Genomic DNA, 17,316 nt, shown 5'->3' on the forward strand with positions numbered 1-17,316 from the left:
TTATAATCTATAATATTTTACTAATCGAAATCTTTTAAATTTACATTGAAAGATACATCTATTTATATATTATTTACTCGACAACTAAAGAAAATTCACTATAAATATGGTTGTAAAATGCAAAGCATATTACATATAGTAAATATCTGTACAAGAATTAATAAACTGCAACCATTTTAAAAGTGTTTTACATAATTTTTAGATGTATTACTCTGCATATTTGTTAACAAATTGTCTAAGTTTATCAGTATCTTGAAGACCAACTATTCTTTCTAAAACTTTCCCATCCTTCATAGCAATGAGTACAGGCACTGATCCTACCTAAAAATTTATATATAATTGAATAAATAATTCAATGCGTTGTTTTTTAAGTCCTTTACTGATGTCATATTGAATTACAACTTCAAAAAATCATATAAATTTTTTTTCTTACAAATTATATTGAAATAAATTCTTTTAAATGTTATTATTCATAGTTAAAATTTATTGCTATTTATTAATTGATGAATCAAAAGTCTTTAATATATTTTACCAATTCATATCATTAACTACAAGTAATCATAAAAAAAAATTTATTTCAATATATTTCACAATAATTTATTTTTGCAATCATAATTCATAATTCAATTTCATTGAAGATACAGGAATCTTAACAATAGATTTCATCAAAGTTAAAAAGTCATGAAAAAAAATGCTTAATTAATTCTAAAATTTTATATAAGATTTATTTAAAATTAAAGAATAAGCATATTATGAACTTATGATTTTGAAATTGAATTCAATAAAATTTAATTAATATCTAATTTTACATGATTATTGTAAAAACACTTACATGATAATCAAGAGCAAGATCTGTATTTTCATCAATGTCAACTTTAGCTAATAATATTTTTCCTTGTTTTTCGGCAACAACTGTTTCTATTCTCGGAGTTAACATACGACATGGATTACACCATCTGAAATTACAAGAAATAATTACAAAAACAAGAAATTATAATGTTTCATAAGTCATTCATAGTCTTATTAATTATAATGAATAATTATTTTATTTAACAAATGGTGTTTGCAACTAAAAATTACTATATTTTTATAATTTTTCAATTAAATAAGAATGTGCAGTATTTTAATAATTAAAATACTAAATGCGTACGTTGCAAAAAAATCTACAATGACAGGTACTTTGGAGTTTTTTACACGTTCATTAAAATCCTTGGGGTCCTGAACTTTAAATGTAGCAGATACCACTTGCTCTTGTTTAGGAACAGTGGTATATGTCTTGGTACCCAAGATATTACGAACAACTTGAATTCTTAGACGCTGCATTTTCCTTGTTTACTGTTGATAATTCCAAGATAAATAAATACACAATATCATAAATTTTTAAATTTAATTTTTTCTATATTATCTATATTAGCAGTTAGCATTATATTTATATATTTATAAATTTACACTTTTAGATTTCATTTAAATAAATGATATTTTATACAGCTAAAATGAAATTCCGTTATTTAAAAAATTTATGCTATGACTTGTAATTATTTTCTCATTTGCTATTTTATATATATATATAATTTATGTACAATTGAGGTTAAAATACAATTGCGCATTTTTTTGGAGAGATGACGAAAAGTACATGTATATTTGTATAATGATCAAAAATCGATATGCAATCGTATTTAAACTCTGTTGTTACATTACTTGATATATTATTACGCTAATTTATTGATACACGTATCTCCTCACTTTTCTATACGTTGTCAAAAAAAAAATCTCTCTTGGAAATATAAAAATGATTTTCAGCGCTACCTGATTTTCTGACGTCCATGGGTAGACGTTCCATGTTCCTAAATCTTCTAGGGACATTTCATATTCAAAGCGCCTCTATGGCTGCAGTCGAGAAGACATGGGTAGAACTTTAGTGTCTCTAGAACTTCTAGGAACATTTTGTATTCAAAGCGCCTAGGTAGCACCTGATTGACCACGTTGCCAATTGGCCAATTCAAAATATGACTCTCTGATTGGTCAATCTAATTACCCTAGGCACAGATCGATATAATTAGCTGTAATCAATCGCAACGTGATCAAATGGAACGTTCCTTATTCCTAAATCTTCTAGGGACATTTCATATTCAAAGCGCCTCTATGGCTGCGGTCGAGAAGACATGGGTAGAACTTTAGTGTCTCTAGAACTTCTAGGGACATTTTATTTTCAAAGCGTCTGGGTAGCACCTGATTGACCACGTCGCCGATTGGCCAATTCAAAATATGACTCTCTGATTGGTCAATCTAGTTACTCTAGGCACAGATCGATATAATTAGCTGTAACCAATCGCAACGTGATCAAATGGAACGTTCCTTATTCTTAAATCTTCTAGGGACATTTTATATTCAAAGCACCTCTATGGCTGCGGTCGAGAAGACGTTCATGGGTAGAACTTTAGTGTCTCTAGAACTTCTAGGGACATTTTGTATTCAAAGCGCCTGGGTAGCACCTGATTGACCACGTCGCTAATTGGCCAATTCAAAATATGACTCTCTGATTGGTCAATCTAATTACCCTAGGTACAGATCGATATAATTAGCTGTAACCAATCGCAACGTAATTAAATGGAACGTTCCTTGTTTTTAAATCTTCTAGGGACATTTCATATTCAAAGCGCCTCTATGGCTGCGGTCGAGAAGACGTTCTAGATGCTTTGATGCGTTTGACTAATCAAAACAAAAGGAATAAAGAATTTTTTAATCTGGTTGGTCAATCAAATGTTTCAAAGCTTCCAGAGCGTCTTCTCGACCATAGAACGACTATAAAATGTAGACATTTGAAAATTAAAATTAAACCAATCAGGACAAAAGAAACTTAAATTCTTTTATTCTGATTGGTCTGTCTGATACGGACTTCACAGAAATTGAGTTTGACAGATGTTTAATGTTTGATAAGGAAATTTACGGGAGGTAGAGAGGAAGAGAGGGAAAAAAATTTACATACGTAATGAAAATTAAAGTACGTAAATGCAAAAATATGTACATATAATGTATTTTATGATGAAATTTGATATATTTACGAATTATAAATAATGTTTATTTATGTTTATTATTAACGCATCACATTCTTCCTTTACCATCTTTGTGAGAAATATATATATATATATATATATATATATATATATATATATATATATATATATATATGCTAGTATCATGGAGCTTACTTAACCTGACTTGAGTTCTATTATTGAGCTCACATCGCCACTCATCTCTTATCTGTGATTATATCTTTCTTTCTCTCTCTCATTTAACTTTGAAATAATTTTGACAATTCTGTTTGACTCATTGTACTCTGTAATAACATTGCGTCGAGAAAGTTTGAGAAAAACAAGAATGGAGTCCACATCTAGCAAAGTAAAGTATCATCGCGATTTATTAATTCTTTTCTTTATTCCATATATAATACTTAAACACCATTTCTTGAATGTTTTTATTTATATGTTTCATTATCTTTTGATTATCTACGTATTAAATTTCTTTTTTATTTATAATTAATTTTATAGACATTAAAGTTGTTATTTATATGTAATTTCGTTTTCGTTTTCTAAAGTAATAGTAAATAAACATGTAAAATATATATAGAATGATTGTGTGTGTAATGGTCACGAAAATTTATAGGAGGAGCAAAACAATCAAGAAGATTCAGATTCTTCAGAAATGGATGAGGTAGAACCCAGACTAAAGTATATACGGATACGCAATGATTTAGAACATATTCTGCAAAATGATGCAGCTAGTTGTATTGCTGTGCATCCAAAGGTAAGCATTATAAAAATATTATAATTACATAATTATTTTTCTAAGAATATAAACAGAATTTTAATTTAAAAATATTTAAATAAAATATTTAATTTTATCAATTTTAAAGATTTAAGTAAGATAGAAATATGAATAAAAATGTAAAACTTTTTTGTTGTACTTATTTGTCATATCTTTTTTTCTTAGTTTCTCTGTTTGGGATCACATTGGGGAATGATCCATCTTCTAGATCATCAGGGTAATAATGTAAAGTCTAAAACACTACAGGCACATACAGTGGCAGTTAATCAAATCTCCATAGATCATAATGGGGACTTCATCGCTTCTTGCAGTGATGATGGAAAAGTTTTCATTTATGGATTATACAGTACAGAGGATAATCACAATATGAGCATGGGTAGACTAGTTAAAAGCATAGCAATTGACCCAAATTATTATAAAAGTGGCAGTGGCAGAAGATTTATTACAGGTTTAACTGGATATAATTTTTATAATTAAATGGAATTAATCTTTAAAATATTATATATAATATTTTTCTAGTTATATATAAAAGAAATATATTTATACAATTCAGGTGATGACAAGTTGGTGCTCTATGAAAAGACTTTTTTGGCCAGGATGAAGCCAACAGTACTCTGTGAAGCGGAAGGTGGAGTCAAATCCGTTGCATGGTCTGGTCGCTTTGTAGCATGGGCCTCTGATACTGGTGTGAGAGTCTATGATCTCGATGCTAGATGTTCATTGGGACTTATCAAATGGTCTCGTACTCCAGAGTAAGTATTGATACAAATTAACAGTTACAATATTTTGTATATTGCAAAATCTCAAAAAAGGTTTAGAAATTGTTTGAAAAGCTTTTGATGAAACTATTTATCTTGTATCTTTCTTAAACAAATTGATTATAAATCATTTAAATTTTTGAATTAATGATTCACTCAAAATTTCTTTTGTAATATGTGTTACATATCCTTGTTTTCTATATCTTTGTATGTTATTTTACACAGTACATTGCCAGAGCACTATAGATGCAATTTACAGTGGTCAGACAGTAAAACATTGTTAATTGGATGGGTGGACATTGTACGCATTTGTCATATCAGAAAACGTACCATGCAGGAGATGGTGAATCGAGATTTGCCTGAATTTGTAGTAGATCCAGGTAATCAATAAAATACCTGTTCTTCAATCTGTTTCAAATGTTAAAAAATCAATATAACATGGTAATATGTATATATGATAATTATTTGATACAATATAATATACTAATTATTTATTTAATGAATTGCATATTCTTTTTCAGTATCTACATTTCAAGTAGATTTTTATATATCTGGTATAGCGCCATTGAAAAATCAATTGGTATTGCTGGGATGCTTAAAAGAATTAGACGAAGATGGAAAAAATCAACGTCCGACACTGCACGTGGTTGAACCAAAATATCAGGATTTTTCAGTGCTATGTGCAAACTCACTTACTCTACGTGGCTACAAAGAATACAGCTGCAATGATTATCATTTGGATTGTTTAAAGGAGGAAAATAGGTAAGTGGTAAAATTAACTTAATACATATAGAGTATATAATAGAGGATTTATTATTTACTTTTAATTATAGTTTTGATATTTAATTTGCGAGATAATTTTTTTTAGTAAAATTCGATTAAGTAAAGATGTTAAAAAACTTTTTTTTTATACTAAATCCCAAATCTTTTCTCTTCTTTTCTGTCTTTCTCTCTTTCTAAGATTAAAATCTTTGGATTTAATATGTGTAAAAATTTTTTCTATTTAATAAACACATATATACTATCAGCTATAACCCATTTATTAATCTTTCTTTCAGTTTTAAAATTATGTATTAATCAAATATAATTATATTAATTTGTTTTTGAATAATATTCACTTAATAATAATTTTTAAGCATATGAAACATTAATTTTTTAGCAGAGAATAATATATATATTTTTAATAGAGAAAATGTCAATACAATTAATTATAAACTTTTATATTGATATTTAAAATGAGAAAAAAATAGTTTTGAATATAAATATATTTTCTTATTTTTAGAAATTTTGAAATCTTTTTTCAATTGATTACGTTTTATCTTTATGTTATTTTTGTTTCTCATGCGAAAATTTTTTTATAGGTTTTTTATCGTAAGTCCAAAAGATATCGTGGTAGCTAGTTTATACGATACAGATGACAGAATCGAATGGTTATTGAGCCACGGGAAATTTGAGCAAGCTTTAGAAGCAGTAACAACGAACAATGGCAAAGATTGCAAAAGGCATACTGTATTAGACGTGGGACGAATTTATTTGGATCACTTGTTAGCATATGAGAAATATGATGAGGCTGGAAAACTTTGCCTGAAAATTCTAGGAAGAAATAAAAAGTTGTGGGAAGAAGAGGTGAGAATTTTATTTAATATCACATAATAGAATAATCCGTGTTGCAAATAATAATTTGTACTTGTATCTGCGAAATTTTTTCGCTTTAGCAGCTTTAGTAGCTTTAGTATGATTTAAATTTTTCCGAGACAGGTTTATAAATTCGCCAGACTGCACCAGTTACGCTCTATTTCATCTTATTTGCCTCGAGGCGATGTCACCCTTGATCCACTAGTGTATGAGATGGTGCTATATGAGTATTTAAAGATGGATCCCGACGGTTTCTTGCAGTTGGTCAAAGAATGGTCTCCAACCTTATACACAGTGGCAGCGGTAGTTAATGGCGTATTGGAGCATTTACTAGTCCACAATCAACGACAGAATGTATTATTGGAAGCATTAGCTATTTTATACATCCATGATGGAAAATACGATAAAGCACTCGCCATGTACTTGAAACTGCGACACAAAGACGTCTTTCAGCTGATTCAGAAGTATCAGTTGTATAATTCTGTTTATGATATGATCGAAGGTCTAATGGATCTAGACACTGAACGTGCCATACAATTTTTTTTGGAAAAAGATAGAGTAGCATCTGATGTCATTGTACAGAAATTACAACATAATCATCGTTATTTATACTTGGTAATGACATAATAATTTATATTATTCATATGAGAAATATATAATTTCAAAAAACATATTTAACATATTGTAATCAATCTATTATAAATTCTTTTGTATATTTTGAATTTTTTTTATTAAAATAGATATAGAAATTTTTAGCGCTTTTAAATAATTATATAATTATTTCTTTTTAGTATTTAGATGCCTTAGACAAGAGAGATACTAAAGACTCTAAGGGCAAATATCATGGCTTACTAGTGCGACTATATGCTGATTATTCAAGAGACAAGTTATTGCCGCTTCTACGTCGCTCTGATAATTATCCAATACAACAAGCTTTAGATATCTGTAGCCAGCGTCAATTTTATCCGGAAATGGTGTATTTGTTGGGCAGGATAGGAAACACTTCTGAAGCTTTGGCGCTCATGACGAGAGAACTCGACGATATGGAGAGTGCGATTGCATTTTGTCAAGAACACGATGACGAAGAATTATGGAACGATCTAGTTAATTACTCGCTCGACAAACCTAGTACGAATCATATTGTTATTTTTAAAATGTATATATATACATATACGTGCGTATGTACATGCGAAGATTCCAAAAAAGAATCTACTTTAACATATTATGGATCTTCAGATAAAATAATTTTCATTACAAGAAATAATTTCACGGATTTTAGCGGCAATTACATTTCTTCTTCAAAAGATTGGCACCTACGTTGATCCCCGACTTATGGTACAAAGGATAGAACCTACTTTGGAAATTCCAGGGCTGAAGAAAGCATTAGTCAAAATGATGTGCGATTATAATCTGCAAGTATCTGTTCAAGAAGGTTGCAAAAAGATACTATCTAATGATTATTTCAATCTCCATGAACGACTTGTTCGTTGTCAGCAAAAAGGCATATTTGTCGATGGTAATATATATGACTTTATAAAAATATTGATCTCAAAAAACAAAAATTATATATCTATTTTTAGAAATCTTAACCGCTTTGAATAAAGAATTGTGTATGTGATTAAACATCTTAACATTTTAATAGATTGCATTAGATGTATTAGAAATTAATACATTTAATATGTAACAATTTAATTAAGATTAGTAAACTGTTTATTACATAAAATAAAATTATCATTTTTCTTTTCTTTTTGTTTTAGATGATCAAATGTGTGGAGCTTGCCATAGGAAGATAATTGTAAGAGGTATTTATAAGTGTTGCAATGCTAATTATAATATAAATTATACAATTATATATAATTCATTTTTTAATCTTTTCTTTTAGAGCTACGGAATATAGTTGTATTTTATTGTAAGCATTGTTTTCACGAGGATTGTCTACCTAACTTTGAATTTGTTGTATGTATAATATGTTTTTTTTATATATTTATTTATATTATTCTATTGTTGGTGTATCATAATGCTTCTTTTTTTATAGGAAAATTGTGTGATATGCAACTCGCAGGAGATGACACTTGGCAGAAAATGATAAAAGTAATAGCACTATATTATGTGACATGTGCAATATCCAAAGTTCAAAGTGAAGTATAGTGTCATATTTCATTGTGTGACCAAAATTATGTTTTGCACTAATGTATAAAAAATTTTTATATAATAAATAAGTTGAAGTTACTTATGAAACAGACAGGTTCTAATTGAGAAATAATAGTCTTGAATGAAAATCTATAATAAAAATTTTTCTCAATTCATGCAATCAAATTTTATAGATTTTGAAAAAAATATTTTTATTATTTCATTACAGGATAGAGACTTCCTTAATATTTCTTATGAATTTACTTTATTTAAATCATAGTTTATTCAATTGTTCATTTGATATAGATTCCATAATAGTTGTGGACAATTTTAAATTAGTCTCTCAATAAATGCGAATTTGTTTCAAATTATTTTGATAACTCATTAATAATATTCTAGATTCTTAATTCTCTGGCAAACGCTTTGAAATGTTGTATCGTGAAGTCCATAACGTCGATAGGTTTCACTAATCAAAGATCGATAATAAACAATTAAGTGTGTATAATACAAAAAAGGAGTAAATTATTAAAGAGAGTAAAAAAAAGTAAATTATTAAAATTTATTCAATGAATGAGTTATTACCAATGAGAAGAATCTGAATGTAATCTGCAATTAATTGTTTTATTTCAGGATGATCTATCAGATATTCTGTGTATTGAGCTATATTGTAAGCCTGGAAAAAAAGAGAAAAAAGGGAGAAATTAATATAAAAACTTATTTTAAAATTTGTATGCATATATCTTTATACGTGTATAGTTTTAATTAAACATTTTCTACATTTGAAAGCAGTATTCAATTATGCAATTAAATGTGCAGTTTATTAGCAATGCATTCTTAAATAGTAAAAAGAAATAACACATAAATATAATTATAATAATTATAATTATATATAATTCTAATATATTAATTTTATTTATTAATATAATATAAAAAAGCATTGATTTAAAAAAATAAAAGAATTACTTTCATATCCAAATATTTGGAAAGCATTTCGATATTTTGCATCGAAGACTCTTTTGAGTTGAATGAAATTTGCACGTTTATATTCTTGTTTATATTGTCCATTATGGATATATTTTTTTGTGCTCTGTAAGGTGTATCCAACCAATCGTACACAAGTATTCTTCCTCGTGATGTCAAATAAATTTTGACTCGTTCTGTAAAGCTATCTTTTTTATAAATTCTTCGTTCAATAGTATATATTTCCTGATGATTTCCATGCAACTCCATATTTTGTAATGCGGTACAAATCTGCATTGATAATATATTATTTAATAGTAATTTTATTTTCTCTATTTAATATATTATACTGTCTTAGATTTATTAGGAAATATTTTCTTTTATCAAATTTTCTAATCCGGAGTTGATCAATAAAGTATAGATTTTAATATTATTATATTATAAACAATTAAATAAGCTTAATTGTCAGATTAGTTTCAATTCTTAATTTTAGATTCATACGAAGTTTATCTACGTGCAATCATGATTTTCTAAATGGTATATATTTAAAAAAGTTTTGTCAAAGATATATAATCAATCTTACATATTCGCTAGTAGTTACGCTCCCATTTATTGTAATATTCTGAAAATATAAAGTGCCTTCGAAATTTGTTATTGAGAGATATCGCATTAGTAATATATTGGAACCTTCATTAATTAAACTTTCATATTGACAAAGTTTCAAGTCTTTGTTCTCTGTTAATGTCGATAAACAATAAGGACAAAAGTACGTAATCTCGACGTGATATGTATCCTCTTCAAGACCTATAAACAATGACTTTTCACAGACCATTAGACCAATTTTCTTGTAAAGAAACCTAATACGAAAAGAAAAGATATATGCTCTTTTGCGACAAAATTTTATTAAAAATTTATTAAAAATTCTACATATATTGAATTTACGAAACGGAATCCATAAATAATGGTATGGCTAAAAAATAATCGGATTGAAACTAAAATCAAATAATAATCGTAATGGCAAAATTGTTTTACTTAAAATATGTTTCTTTGGCATTGAAATATTTTTTGAAATTAGTTCATAATTTTATTACAATCGATAAATATTTTTTTAAATTATTTACTGCTATATGTAGTGTGGATCAATAGCCTTATCTCCGCCACATTGCATAATATTTTTAATATAATAAAATTTTAAATATCTTTAAAATATATATTTTTTATTAAAAAATAGGAATTCCAATTTGATAAGTTAAAGAAAAAATGTTTTTGTTAAGAAAATTCTTAGATGTACATGAATGCAAATGGCAAACTGATAACAATTCATTGTTATCAGTTCGCCATTTGCATTCATATCATCGAATAACGTTGAGTTAATATTATTGTTAATGGTATTATTTAAAATAGCATTCATCGAAATAATATGAACATTGCCATTATTTCTGGACTATCTTTTGTATTTTAGTAAATCGTGTTGTAATCATGAATTATACTCGGTATGTTTTTCTTCCAGGCATTGCAGATTGTCCATCATCGAGCTGATGAGTCTTGTTTCATTTAAACAACCATCAATAGTTATCAAGGAATACACATATACCAGAAATTCGCGATCCTGAGGACCAATCGGTTCTACTTGAATACAAAATCTACCTATTTGCTCGATATCATTCATCGAATCACCCTTTAAAGCGACGATAAGTTCTTCTTTGAAGCATAAAATCATCCGATTCGAATCATCTGTGAGTACAAAAGAGCATAAATATAATTTCGAAAAAAATTATATATATATGTATTACAAATAATATAATTTATATATTTTATATATAATTTATATATTTTATATATATTATATATATTTATATATTTTATATATAATTTATATATTTTATAAGATTGAAAAAATTATTAATTTTCACACACATAATTAGCAGTAAATTTACCGATACAAAATTTAGAAATGCATTTACGAAGATGAATTGATTCATCGGAGAGCTTTTTTTCCATGTTAGCGATTTGACGCAAAAGTATCTTTTTTCCTGAAACGTAAAAAAAATATTTAGTTAGATTTAAAAGCATTTGCTACTTGTTCCTATGGTAATATTTATTTAAAACTTGAATTTGTCCCAAAGCGATTGCCAATCGCCATATTTTGCGTTCAACAATCGTTGACATGTGTCAACATGGCGATAGACTCGAACATTTCGAAAAAGCGAGCAAGCCTACGCACACATATATGCGACTTGCCTAGAACGTCTGGCAGCAATTTGCCTAAATTACCTCCGAACGCGAAATTCTACAGTCGTTGGAAGCGGAATCTTCAAAAGCTCGTTCTTGTCTCCGCTCAGCATCCCTTGACACGATTAATCTTTCGCAGTCAGGCAGCTGTTGCCTTCGAAAAAAGAAGACACTCAAGATCACCTAATCAATGGATAATTCATCCTTGTAGTATGTTAAGGTATAATAATTAAGGGAAATAGATTTTTGTGTAAATATATGTGCAGTAAAAGAAAAATTATCACAGATTCTACTGGGATGCGATAATGACTATTACATTTCTGTATATCTTCGTGATGGTCCCGCATATTGTATGCTTCTACAGAATTGGAAGAAGTAGTGACCCTGAATATTGGAATATTGTGTATCCAAGTTACGTCATTTGCATCATCGATATATTTCTTAATTTTATTACTGGATATGTGTCCTCGGATAGAAATGAGATTCTTCTTGATACTGCTTTAATCGCACGGTGATTCCGATGATTCATGTGTGATTACGTATAAATTAATCTTACCAAAAATCGCTCGACTCCGCTTCCTTCAAAAATTTCAGTATAAATGAAAATTGTACATATTTATTATAGACATTACGTGAAAGGATATTTTTTCATTGATTTTATCAGTACACTCCCATATATGTGGTTCTATCCAACACGTATCTTACCACCTGGTCCGGATTCAAATTCTGTATTGCTTATTGTTGAATTTCTACCTATTTTGAAAATAATTCGCATACCTACAGTACGACGCAATGTTCAACACATCAATGCAGTAATTCATACTTTTATATCACGTATACATAACAATATTCTCAAATTGCCGATTTGAATTTTGTAAGCAAAGTAAATAAATTTGAATCGTTTTTAAATAGAAAATTTTTGGTATTTCTCAAACTCGAGAGACAGCAATATGGCTTGTTATCTTAACATTATTGATATTCCACTGGAGTAGCTGTATAAGTTTCGTCTTTCCTTACATCGTTATGCATATACAAGAAAAACCGATAAAAGTATATTCAGTACTTATACATATATTGTAATCGTTTTCTTTTTTTTCGATAAACAGTTTATATAAATTGTTATATTAAAATATTTTTTATACTTATATAACACGATAATTTTAGAATTCCGATGTGTATTATATAGTCACAGAACTTTATAATAAACCACATTGGAAAGTGTATTTAATATTTGTACATATTGGAGTAAGTAATTTAATTGGCTCGAGTTTCATGGAATTCGACAGTTTTGGAATTTGTGATAAAGTAATACGATGCACACTTTTGCTGTTCGGGAAAGGCTATACAATTTATTTGATTGGTATTTGTTTGTCACTATTTTATATCAAGTTTTGTTAATTAAAAAGAATAATTTAATAATTTATTAATGATATAATAATAATGTTTAATGATTTAATAATAATTTCTTACAATATGCTCTTATGATCACAGTAACAATCCTGCAATTTTTGGAGTCATTAGCAGAGCCTGAACTTAAATATCAACGAATCATGCATCAAGTAAAGGAATATATTCGTCAAAAAAAACTTCCATTATATTTACAAGATAAGCTTATCTTTTACTATGAGTATCGTTATCAAGGCAATTTCTTCAAAGAAAATGTTATTTTTGACACTCTTTCAAGTTAGTTAAAAGCAATAAAATTTTATTAAAATTCTAAGAAAGGAATTGAAATATAATTATAAAAGTATATTTTTCATATAATTATATAAATAGACTGCGCACTCTCGCATTGATGACATGAATGTTAAGAAAAGACAATAGAGAGGTAAATGTCTTCTTTATTTAATAAATAATTTAACAATAAGAAAAACGCACACACGCATACATCTGACTCTACTCTCCATTAACATTATCTTTATGCAAGGAAAGTTTACAGTCTATTTATACAGCTTACATTTCCTTCAATATTTTCAATATCATATATACTTTTTATTTCATTTATTCTAGGTCATTTAAATCAAGAAATTTTATTTCATAGCAGCCAAGGTTTAATAGATACCATGATTCTTCATAATTTGCCCCGCAATGTTCTTGGTGATTTAATAAGTAATTATTTCTTCTTCTTATATTAAAAAAATATTATTTTATTAAAAAAATATATTTTATTAAAAAAATAGATAATAAATATAAATAATAATTAAAAATAAAACAATATTAATAATCGATATTTATATAATTATATATTATTGTCATATGCATTAATGTAATATTCGTTTTCTACTATTCATCATTAATCTACTTATTATTGGTCTATTATTTGTTTTAAAAATTGAAAATTTTATCTGTTTGTCGTAGATTTAATGAAACCGGTGATATATCTAGCAGGAGATATAATTTATAAAGCTAGCACTGATAGTGATTGTATGTATTTTATAGCCAGCGGAGCTGTTGTATTAATCACATTCTCAGGAAGAGAAGTAAGAGATTGCACCTGTTTACGTGAAAAAAATGAACCTTTGTTTCGCTTAAAATTACAATTAAAATTAATAAAATGTTTTTAAGATATGTCACTTACACGATGGTGATCATTTTGGCGAAGCTGGTATGGTCCATCCGGATCGGCGTAGAGCGGAATCTGTTATCGCTCTGGAAGTGTGCGAGCTACTTCGCTTGCATCGTCGTGATTTCAAGCGTCTTTTTGCCAAAGGCTCGGAATTTTATCATAGCTTGGAGCATATCGCCCGAGAACGTTCGCAGAAAATTAAGAAATTGAATGAAGAGCACGAACGAAACTGAAAGAATTCAAAAGCAGTTTTATTCATTCCATGTAATTGAGATTCTGTAAATTAAATTCATTTTATTTATTGTTACGTAGATAAAAAATTAAGAAAAATTTTCTTGAAAAAGATACTGTTTGTAAAAACTTGTTAAACACTGAATGCCATGTCCTTGTGTTTTTTTTCTTGTAGCTTGTGAATGCTAATAAAAAGCGAAAAATCTTTCTATTGTTATTTTTCTAAAGTTTTAAACATACTTGTATTCTTTTGTAATTTTAGTAATTTTTTATGCCATTAATTTATATTTTGTTTTTAAACGTTAAATTTTTATAAAAAACTGTTAAGGTATAATTGATTAAAATATAATTGTTAAGGTATGGCATTTTTTTTATGTTTAGAATGGAACAGAAATGCTATCATCGGTAGAATAAGTCTGATTTAAACGAACATAAATGTGGCAAAAGCTCCACTTTCGTTTCCCACTGGCCTAGTAAAATCGACATGTGCCCGAGGTCGCTCGAAATAGCATCCCCATTCGAAGAGCAACATCTAATAGCTCCAATGAATTAGGGACAGCAACGACAACGAGAAATATACATTGTATATGTATGCATATATGTGATAAAGGGATATGTGTATACAGGATAGAAACCGATCAAAGCCGGAAATTGCGATTGATCGAGATTAAATGGGTTCGGAATAAGACTAATGCTGACTTTTATCGAGTTTAATGGATGTTTGTTATATTAGAGCATCATCATAGAAAGAATTGCATTAAAAGTCTGAAATAACAACAAGAACTTAATATCTTCCTAATTTATAAAATTTTTAATATACAGAATAATAATATAAGATACATATAGAGAGCGTAAAAACATTAAAATCAATCCAATTTTATAAAGTATATATTTATTAAGTATATTTAAATATATTTTTTTTAGATTCCTTCTCAACATTATTGAAAACGCGGATGGTATTGCGTAATTTTTTTTTTTTTTTTTCAAACATTAATTGTTAAAAAAAATTTACGCAATACCATCCGCGTTTTTAGGCTCTTATCGCTCGTTTCATAATTATCATGTTGTTAAATACATAGAGCCGTATTCTTTAACAATTTATTATTGAAAACGTCTAACAATAAGTATTGAATATTTTATGCACCTTCGATCATTTTGATCTCTGCCGTAAATAGCATTATCGGAATTGCAGATTCAAATGCGGAACGCTAATAAAAAAAATTCTCAGATATTAACTTTATTAAATTTTATTAAATTATAATAAATCATTATAAAATATAAAATTTATTATGATATTAGATCCATTATATTTAATTTCATAATTCTAAATAAATATTTTTTTGAGTTCAATATTATTAAAAAAAGTAAACCAATATAGTTAAAATAAATGTCGGTTACTTAAACTAAAAAAAAAAAAAAATATTAATTGGAATATTTTCGCATATAAATCTCCTATCTCCAGAAGACTTTAGAGAGAAAATATTGATTTATTGAAAAAAATGTATCCCTTTCAATTTATAAAAGTTATGCTAAAGATTTGCATATCCCGCTTATATTCCATATTCTATATCTATCTTATGTACATTTTACGGGATAGCTTTCGTAGAAGCAAGGAAATTTTTTTATTTTGCTTATTTTACAAGATATTATATACTAAATCTTAGAAAAAAGATCTCTCTTGCAAAATTCTATCTTCCAAAATCAAACACAAGAAAATTCTCTCTTTCATTAAATTTACTTAAGATTATATTTAATTCCATGTATATGGGCATGGAAAAATCTATTCATTTAAATCTCCATTTCAACATTAACTCTTGCGAATATTTTCTCGATCTTGATACAAGATTGCAACGATGAAGCATAATGCAGAAGAGTCGTCGTGTCAACATACGATGCATTATGTGTATGCCTGATCCATGTCGGTCGCGGGAAGCAGACCGTGGTGAGGAGGGAAGAAGGCACATAGTATCATTGCGTAATAGCCTGTTGTTCGACGCTGCAATAACATTGCATCCCGTTGATGTAATTCTCAAAAATACCTACGATATACAGCATCCACTAATGACGATTGTATGTACATTAATATGTATCATATACATGACAAAATTCGCATGAGAATCACGTTCATGGAACTCAAGGCAATTCTTTTACATCAAATATCTACTATAAACGTATTACTTTCAAGGTTTTCCTACACCTCAAAGACAAATAAGTGGGATAAGTCATCCTCACTCTCAGAGACATGAGCGGAGAGTAACCATGAACTCATTGTATATTTGATATTTTTGTTGTATGAAATATACTTATAATTTGATGTTAATGCTAAATTTTAAGAATATAAATTATATTAGCATTTATTTAAAAAAATATACAATTTCCTTTTTTTTTTCTTTGAAGATAAGTTAGAGAATTATTGAAATTATTAAAAATGAAAGAAAATGAAACGCACGTAAACAAACCACATCCAGTTATAAATTATCATAAATGTCAGTTAGTTACGTTTTTAATTATTTTCTTATATATATTTTGTGATTATTTCTTAAAAGTATTATTTATCAGAAAGAATTATTAATAAGTAATCATTTTTATTTAAGAAATAAATTGCTTTTATCATAATAATATATTTTTGATGGTAATAATACAAAATATATGACAGTTTTAGATAGCAATAAACAGATTTATTATACAAAATTAAATTCGCACAAAAACAATTTTTTCTTCAAAGATAAAAGTTAAGAAATTATTAAAAATAAAAAAAATGAAATAAAATGCACATGAATAATTTAACAATTATAAATTTTAATTGCCAATTATTTTCCAATTGTTTATTAATTTGCTCCTATATTTTATAATTATTTATCTGTAAAGAATTAGTTAAGGGGGGCTGGCTATTTTCGGTTACATTATTGGACCAATTCGTAGCGCGATCAAGCAGAAAATGCAGCAATCTTTGCATTTCTGCGTCCTTTGCTACCTACG

The 17,316-nt window shown here is 27.6% G+C and overlaps 4 protein-coding genes across 11 annotated transcripts; 3 read left to right on the forward strand and 1 right to left on the reverse strand.

Annotated features, from left to right (window-relative positions):
* Positions 1-50: 50 nt before the first annotated feature.
* Positions 51-1,844, reverse strand: LOC105250672 (thioredoxin, mitochondrial). 4 transcript variants are annotated; one of them, XM_011256875.3, is made up of 4 exons: positions 1,807-1,844; positions 1,151-1,335; positions 833-956; positions 51-321 (listed from the first exon to the last, which is right to left on the reverse strand). In XM_011256875.3, exons 2-4 carry the CDS (start codon positions 1,321-1,323, stop codon positions 208-210), a joined length of 411 nt encoding a protein of 136 aa, XP_011255177.1. In that variant the 5' UTR covers positions 1,324-1,335; positions 1,807-1,844; the 3' UTR covers positions 51-207. The 4 variants fall into 4 exon arrangements, with proteins under 4 accessions (XP_011255177.1, XP_011255176.1, XP_011255174.1 ...); XM_011256874.2 differs by having other exon boundaries at positions 1,744-1,820; XM_011256872.3 differs by lacking the exon at positions 1,807-1,844 and adding an exon at positions 1,699-1,795.
* Positions 1,845-3,207: 1,363 nt separating this feature from the next.
* On the forward strand, positions 3,208-11,032 carry LOC105250669 (vacuolar protein sorting-associated protein 41 homolog). Of its 5 annotated transcripts, none has more exons than XR_003123268.1 (15): positions 3,208-3,399; positions 3,664-3,804; positions 3,991-4,273; positions 4,379-4,577; positions 4,809-4,963; positions 5,105-5,345; positions 5,945-6,209; positions 6,342-6,833; positions 7,010-7,346; positions 7,498-7,734; positions 7,976-8,020; positions 8,101-8,174; positions 8,254-8,355; positions 8,748-8,892; positions 8,979-9,042. XR_003123268.1 is itself a non-coding variant. In XM_025411871.1 (13 exons), the coding sequence occupies exons 1-13, from the start codon at positions 3,379-3,381 to the stop codon at positions 8,302-8,304; spliced, it is 2,541 nt and encodes an 846-aa protein (XP_025267656.1). In that variant the 5' UTR covers positions 3,208-3,378; the 3' UTR covers positions 8,305-8,468. The 5 variants fall into 5 exon arrangements, 1 of the variants encoding a protein (XP_025267656.1); XR_003123270.1 differs by having other exon boundaries at positions 8,254-8,309; XR_003123267.1 differs by lacking the exons at positions 8,748-8,892; positions 8,979-9,042 and adding an exon at positions 10,819-11,032.
* On the forward strand, positions 10,961-12,122 carry LOC112639055 (potassium/sodium hyperpolarization-activated cyclic nucleotide-gated channel 1-like). Its single transcript, XM_025411882.1, has 3 exons — positions 10,961-11,044; positions 11,435-11,760; positions 11,827-12,122. The coding sequence occupies exons 2-3, from the start codon at positions 11,486-11,488 to the stop codon at positions 12,053-12,055; spliced, it is 504 nt and encodes a 167-aa protein (XP_025267667.1). The 5' UTR covers positions 10,961-11,044; positions 11,435-11,485; the 3' UTR covers positions 12,056-12,122.
* Positions 12,122-15,144, forward strand: LOC112639063 (potassium/sodium hyperpolarization-activated cyclic nucleotide-gated channel 1-like). The gene is made up of 8 exons (XM_025411888.1): positions 12,122-12,352; positions 12,453-12,590; positions 12,705-12,900; positions 13,032-13,223; positions 13,551-13,649; positions 13,899-14,020; positions 14,106-14,370; positions 14,719-15,144. The coding sequence occupies exons 1-7, from the start codon at positions 12,140-12,142 to the stop codon at positions 14,337-14,339; spliced, it is 1,194 nt and encodes a 397-aa protein (XP_025267673.1). The 5' UTR covers positions 12,122-12,139; the 3' UTR covers positions 14,340-14,370; positions 14,719-15,144.
* The last annotated feature ends 2,172 nt before the right edge of the window (positions 15,145-17,316 follow it).

The sequence above is a fragment of the Camponotus floridanus genome, unplaced genomic scaffold (assembly GCF_003227725.1).
Source record: "Camponotus floridanus strain SB8 unplaced genomic scaffold, Cflo_v7.5 scaffold107, whole genome shotgun sequence".
In the NCBI taxonomy this organism is placed as follows: domain Eukaryota; kingdom Metazoa; phylum Arthropoda; class Insecta; order Hymenoptera; family Formicidae; genus Camponotus; species Camponotus floridanus.